A 7,717-nucleotide genomic window follows, 5' to 3' on the forward strand; every position below is an offset into this window, starting at 1 on the left:
CCCCCCGCCACACGCACACACAAACACATACATCAATAACAATACAATAATATCTTATGTATCTGTGCTCAGCTCTCGCTCCCATCTTGTGCTAATGATCACTGTGGAGGGAGAGGACAAAGTGACGGGCGCCATCTCCAAGGGTGTCCTCACTCTGTGTGATCTGGCAGGATCTGAGAGGATCAGCAAGACAGAGGCCTCAGGGCAGAGGTTGGTGGAAGCCGCCGCAATCAACAAGTCACTCTCTGCCCTTGGTCAGGTCAGTCATATGTGTAGTACTATTTGTAAAAAAAACCCAAGTTAATTAACATTCTGGTCACCTGGCGCAATAATGCGCCAGGCCCAAGAAGTTGGTTGCAGTCGCTCTCCTGGCTGAGTGACCGGATTGGGTATTTTGTACTGCTGGCTGTGTGACTGGAAAGTATTAAATAGCGGTATGAATTCAACGCTCTTATCAACACAATTAGGTTATTTTAGAGGCAGACCTAATTATACTTCCATCCACGATAGGACAGAGCCAAAATGGTTCAGAGCCTTGAAAACTCCACAAAATATTCAAGTTCATGAACGATCCAAAGCCATTAGTTCCGTAGTCCAGCATAATACCAACTGAGCTAGTGGAACATTTTATTATTTGATTTAATGGCTATTATTGTTACATGTATTATTATTGTCATTGTTATTATTATTATTATTATCATTATTATTATTATGGGTTCTTTTTTCACAACCGTTGTTCTTTTTTTTTTTTTATCTGTTTGCTCAAATTTACAGTTTTAATATTCTATTTTTTAGGTTTTCTCAGCTCTGAGGGAAAGTCAACTTCACGTACCCTACCGTAATTCTAAGCTGACCCAGATTCTGAGGCCTTGCCTTGGTGGTGATGCTAAAGTGAGTTTCTTGTTTCATTGTGCACTTGTTTCATCTTTTCTTGGTCATAAATGGTGTTGCACGTAATTCCTATTATTAAAATTGTCATTTATACAAACTATACGTCTTGTAGATGGTAAGTCAGTGCTCTTACATTGGATTACTCTTTTTTCTTTTAGTCATTATAGATTGAAACATGTGTGGAGCTTGCTGTTGAGTAGGAATTTATGCTATACAAATGCTATTTTTATTAATTATTATTTTTATTATTGCATCTATAAATGATAATTGTCCTAAACTGTTTCAAGTGGCCCTTCTTGTGTTCCCTGGCACTATAAACTACGACATTCAACTACTGTACTTTTTTAAATTATTTATTACACTCAGTTTGCTTTTCTCATTACGTGCATAATATATAAAATCTGATGTTTTGCATTTATCGTCTTCTTTAAATCCTTGAATTTGGATTGCAAGCCTTGATTCACTACGGCCTTACATAAAGTCATATGGGTATATCTCTTGCTTCTGAAATAGTCAAATATGATCTCAATAAGATATGTGCTTTGTGTTTGCATTAGTATGAGTTTAAAATTTTACTTGATAGAAATAGATCTTGAAGAATGCTAAACACTTGACACAGTAAAGAATGAATCAGGAAAGAAAGAAGGAAGAGATGGTGCGCAAAGTAAAAATCACGACATGTTATGTACATTATCTGACCCAGTATATTTCTGTGTTTTGTTCCGTTTGATCAATAGAAGAGAATGCCTATCCTACTTGTAAGCAGGTACATTTCTGTTAATTAAGCTCCAACAGTCTAGCTGGGAAAGGGAAAAAGGAGTGGGGAGGGGGGGGGGGTGGAAGTGGAAGGAGGAGGTGGGGTAAAAGGTGTTTATTTAGTACAATATCATGACATGATATAAATTTTTCTCCCAGACTTCAGAGTTTCGTTTTTTGTCTTTTTCTTCAATCAAATCTAGATTTCCTTATTAATTTTCTATACTCTCTGTTTTTTCAGGCCTGTCTCTTTGTGAACATAAGCCCTGATGTCAGGAATTACCCGGAGACATGTAACACTCTGGAGTTTGGAAGCAACGCACGGCAAGTCGCTCTCGGACAGGCCAAACAGAACATTCAGCGCAAACCTGGAGGCTTCCCGCCAAGATAGAGGACACCGCCCGTGAGATGAAAATCCTACAGATAGTTACACCCTGAGCCTTAGCACGATACAATAAGAAATAGAAAAAAAAGAGGGAACCACATAAGAAGCATTACAGACTTAGAGCACTCCCCCAACCCCCACCTTCTTTCCCAGTTTTGTTAAAATGTTAATGTAAAACCATAGCCATAAACTTGCAGTACTTTTTTCCCCCAAAGTTTTGTTAAAACCTAAATGTTTAGAACAATGGTCATGATATGTCTTCTGGGGAGAGGTTGGATATTAGCTCTGATTTGTAAATTAGAATCACTGAATTCAGTTCATTTACACAGGAAACATTGCAGACTTTCTGTACTTTTCCCCCACAATTTTGTTGAAATGTGGCCATTAAATGTTGTAGGGTTTTTGCTTGTTTGTGTGGGGGTTTTTCTTTTTTTTTTGAGGGGGGAAACGAGGAGGGGGGAAGGAGGATTTTTTAGCTTTGAGTTTGTTCATTAAAGTTGTTGCATCCTGAGAATGCCCACACTTTGCTGTTTGGGATGTGTAGGCAAATGGCTCATGGGCTGTCAGGGTCCATCTTTTGATAGTCAGTAAAGATAACGTTACCCTCTATTGTAAATACAGCTATTAGTCTCGGCATGTTAAATTGTAAGTATTTTAATTATCTGTATTGGTGTCATCTTAAACTTTAATGACATCAGTTGTGACACCTTCATGTTATCTCTGGAAACTGCTTTTTGTTTTACCTCATTGTTGCCAAAAGTTTTGTTTATTTTGGCCCTGTTTATGCATTGCAAACAATTGTTGTGTCTACAGTTATTACTAAATAAACAAAAAAAATGCACATGTTTATGTAATGCTTATGCAAAGCTGTCCTCATCATTTGCACATGTTGTATCTCTACTGTAGTTTGCTCTGTTGAAATTTCTGCACAAATTCAGTAATGGGAATTGAGGATTTCACAATTCATATCAGTCTGCATCTATTTAGCTGTCATACTTGCAAAAAAGTCTTTTAAAAAATTCTTAACAGTCCTGGAGTTTGACCATTTGTACTTTGTGAGTTTTCCTCACTCCAGCTTGATACAGTTAAAGGGTATCATCATATAAATGTGTATTCATCGGTGAACTCCAACATTTTTTTAAACCTTTATTTTAATGAATAGAAATGCTTGAAAAATCAACCTAAAATAGGAGTTGAAGTGGTCTTTAATTAATTAACAGCCTCCAGACTTTTTACATGTTGGAACTTTTCCCCCTCTGCCTGTAATGATCAACCCAAGATTGTCTGTAGCCTGGCAGGAAAGGAGTAAAGGTCCAGCCTACTATGTTGTAAGAGAACTATATATTTTATGGATTCAGTTTGAGCAAAGTGGAAAGCAACCTTTTGTGTGAAAACTGATTTAGTGGGATTTTCTAAATGCTAATAAGTTGAATTCATGACCAGTTTGTGCATTGCATGTATTGTAAATTCTAGAGTGGTAAACCTCTCAGCCTTTTTCTCCGTCCAGACTTTTTCTATATTTGATATGAACTGTCCTTTAAGTACTTTGTTCCAGGGATTGCTGTACGATTTATATGATTGTTTATGTATACAAACTTTTATTCTCTATAGATAAGATTCTTTGAATAATCTGTGATATGTGCTCAGAATGACTTTTCTTTACTCTGGTGCAATTCATGTTGTTATATGCCGTTTAAACTTCAGTTATACTATTTAAGAACTTAATTTATCCTTTGGGTAATTCATGAAGCTGTTCTCATGTTTTTGTGCGCTCAGTTGAAGAATGTCAAGCAGAGAGGAAATGTCCAATTTCAGGTGTACTTTTGTTAAACTCATTTTCCCTGCACAAACATTTGAAAAATAACCTAACCAATTTGTTTCCTGCTTCTACTCTTATGAAGTAAAGAGTTATGGTTAATGCTCAGAATACTGTAATGTTTTAAGTTTACAATTCTCTCATAGACAACTGTAAACTTTACAATGAGAGGCCTATGTACAGGCTTTGATAAACGTTAAAAAAAAAAATCTAGACAAAGAATTCAGATAGTGTATTTGGTTGACAGCTTTGTAGGTCTTCTTGACTTTCAAGTTTGTGCCTTGTGTTGGTTTCTTTTCCCCTGAGATTGCTTCGTGACCTGTTTCATTTTGATATCACAGAAATTCCTTCTTCGATTTCCTGTGAATTTTGGTATATTATTGGTAATACACGACTTACAAACTTCTCTGGATTCTTTGTCCAGAAAAGGAAGAGACAGACAATATTATTCTACAAAACCAAGAAAAGCTGGAATTTGGTTTAAAAGAAGTGACACCATTAGTGCACTGAGTTAAAAGGATTTTTCAATGTGGATCTCTTTAGGCTTATGCTCCAGACAATACATTTATCTTTCTTAATTAAAATTGTTTTATTTCTAAGAAATAAAACACTCTTTTATATTCTACATTTTTATTTCCAAAGAATTAAACTGTTTCTCAGGCCAAGACAGCATGACAGTTTCGTTAAAAGTTTTGATATGAATAATGTGGAACAAATCTCTTCCGAGATTCTCAACCGGGTCATCACATTGTGCAAAAAAAGATTAAAAGACTGCCTTCTTTATTTCTCTTCTATCAAGTGGCTAATACATGTCAAAGGTATGGATGCTCTTGCACTATAGGTTTCTTATGACTGGATCTTTGTTTATGTTGCGTCCCTAAATGATACTTCTTACTTATTCCAATGTTTTTTTCTCCAATGGCAGTCTATCTTACTGAGATTTATTATTTACTCTCAAACTGCTGATGTTAATATTACAATACTATTTATTGCAATTGGTTTTTTAAACTATGGCATATAATATAGGCTATTTATTGTCAAATGCTTGTCATGGGTAGTGTACATATGTTTTTTGTTTGATTTTTCAAAAGATAAAATATACACCCCATATGTTATATTATACACTTTTAAGATTTACCTCTGTGGTTACTGATAAGCTGTTCTTAAACATTTTTTAATGTGTAGATCTATATGTGCTTTTAACCAACCATTCTTACGCTGCCCTCTCTTCTTCCAAAAAAGACAAAAAGATAAAACCCAAAAATCGAACAAACCAACCAGAAAGACAAATTTTTTTTAAAAAGCAGCAAGAAATACTAAAAAAAAACAAGTTTAACCCAATAAAAACTGTAAAGTCCCTTTTTATCCAAACTATCAAAGCAACATTGAAGGTAACATATATGATGCCAAAAGATATCTTTGGAACCCTCAGAAGGGTACAAAATTTAGTTTTAACTTTTGAATGATCAGACCTATTCTTTTCTTTAAATGCGATTTATTATAACCACCCTACCTTCTGAATTCTGAAAAAGGTAAGAAGGGACGTTATTTTTTTCCATTGGTTGAAGCAGGATGAAAACTGAAAAAAATTTTCAGTACGTTAACTCGTCTGTTTCTTACCATGTGTTTATAGATTGTTCATGGCACACAAGCCAATTTTTACATCAGCCTTACACTTTGACACAATTAATACAGGAAGTTTTTTTTTAAATCACAGTACAAGAAGTAATGAAATAAAGCAATTTAACTCTTTGAGGATATGCATTCTGACCATTCAACAAATCATGAAAACGCTCATGTGTTTTGAGGGATGAAAATAAAAAGCATAATACCTTGATTATTCAAATAGGTTTTTCAATTCTGTTGTCTTTATCTTTATCTGAAACGTGCAACAATGTGAATTCTATGAAATATGCAAATTTGCCTTTCTGATTTGTGTTTAATGGTTTGAAATGTGCAGCTACATTGCCTTTGGTCTTCTGTTGAACAGACTTATAATGTGTCTACTACGTCCTCATACACTGTGTAGTTGGATCTACATTTGTGGCAGGTTAAGATAACTTGAATCTTTTATGAATATGTTGGAACATATTTTTAGCTCAATGTAGGTTGTTTTTTTCCCCTTTTTTTGTTCATATTTGATCCTCTTCTGATAAAATATGCAGTTTTATGGTGAAATGCTGTTGTAATAGCTTTGTTATCTAATATACTGAAGCCTAAGGTATTATTTTTTTTTTTATTGGGAAGACTTGTTGCATACAGGAGAAGTTTTTATCTGACTTCATAATTTTTGTGCAATTATTGGTGACAGCGACATCATTCTTTTGATATTGAGCTTCATTCTGTGCAGTGACACCTGAGAAACACAGTGAAAAAAGTCTATCGATGCTTTGTAGGCAAATTCCCCTCTAAGCGCGTTTCAAAAAGCAAAAGAATCTATGAATGATGTCATTTTTTTTAGGAAATACTAATTTACTAAACTTAATTATAAGATTTTCTCTTTGTCAACGTCTTTAATAAAAAATATTTAAAATTCCACTGTAATTGATTCTCATGGGGAGATCTGGTTTACAATAGCGTTCATACATGATAGATAAATACAATAAATAATACATCAATGTTACTTTTCCTGCCAGATCACATGAACACAAACAGTCAAGGCTCTGTTTCTGGTCGCCACTACGTGCTGCTCCTTGTTCTTGAGCTAGGGTTACAATAATGTATCATGTTTTGCACACGGGCACTCTTAATGAAGTGACTAGCCGCATAAACGCCATGTCAGTGACAAACGCTTGACATTATTATGAGCCTGATCTCTCTAACCATTCTCCTGAATAAAAATTTTCAATTGGAGTATACAACTATTAGATATAACAACATGTTATTGATCTCCACAAAGAGAAAATTGATACGGCATGGTAAATACATACACACGCGCGCGCGCACACTCACACACACACACACACACACACACACTCTCTCTCTCTCTCTCTCTCTCTCTCTCTCTCTCTCTCTCTCTCTCTCACACACACACACACACACACACACTCTCTCTCTCTCTCTCTCTCTCTCTCTCTCTCTCTCTCTCTCTCACACACACACACACACACACACACACACACACACAAACACACACACACACATGATTAGTCACTAGATCCAATGTTATTCTCGAACAGATGGCAGTGAATAAATAGCTCGTATTAATGATAACATGAATGAATTTGTGTACCTTTTGGTTTTTGCTTTAGAAAAAATAAAACGTTTACTTTCAACAGATGAGAGGGCATTACAATGTCTAAATTTTTTGTCCTGTACATGATTGAAGCTTTAACCATTATTCCTGTATCTGTGATAAACTTTACTTTCGAGACCGAGAAGATGAGCTTATATTTTTATTAATGTTTATACTGCAGGCCCTTGCGTTGTTTTTCAACAGGCTACACGCAATGTCATTTTTATTTGCACTCGACAAACATGCAATTATCTGTGAAAGTCTACTTCAGCCCTACGTCATTTAAAATGGTCGTTTTTACTTTTAAGCACAATAGGGGGCTATCACGAAAAATGCTGTTTTGAGAAAATCAAAGGTTTCTTTAAAAGACAAGGAGAGTTTTCTCTATAACCAAACAAATATACACACCAATGAAACCAAACTTCTCTTACAGCTAGGAAAATGCCCACTTTTGGTGTACGTCAAGATTTCTGGAAACCCGCGAAATCTGGGTTAGCCCGCTTCTTGTCCTTAAAAGGATCAAACAACCAAAGACCGTCTTTTGCTCATGACGTCACAACTACCTCCATGATGGTCTCTCCTCAGTGAGAGCGGAGACTCGGATGTGTGTAGTTGGTCACGTAAAAGTTGGGAA

General features: G+C 35.5%; 1 protein-coding gene across 1 annotated transcript in view; it reads left to right on the forward strand.

Annotated features, from left to right (window-relative positions):
- Positions 1-5,568, forward strand: part of LOC101864231 (kinesin-like protein KIN-14D) — a gene marked incomplete in the record, with an annotated part of 69,615 nt that extends 64,047 nt beyond the window's left edge. Inside the window, 3 exon segments of the mRNA XM_035970262.1 lie at positions 73-259; positions 796-891; positions 1,889-5,568. Of these exon segments, the coding sequence (XP_035826155.1) occupies positions 73-259; positions 796-891; positions 1,889-2,038 (433 nt within the window).
- Positions 5,569-7,717: the final 2,149 nt, after the last annotated feature.

The sequence above is a fragment of the Aplysia californica genome, unplaced genomic scaffold (genome assembly GCF_000002075.1).
Source record: "Aplysia californica isolate F4 #8 unplaced genomic scaffold, AplCal3.0 scaffold00244, whole genome shotgun sequence".
Lineage (NCBI taxonomy): Eukaryota > Metazoa > Mollusca > Gastropoda > Aplysiida > Aplysiidae > Aplysia > Aplysia californica.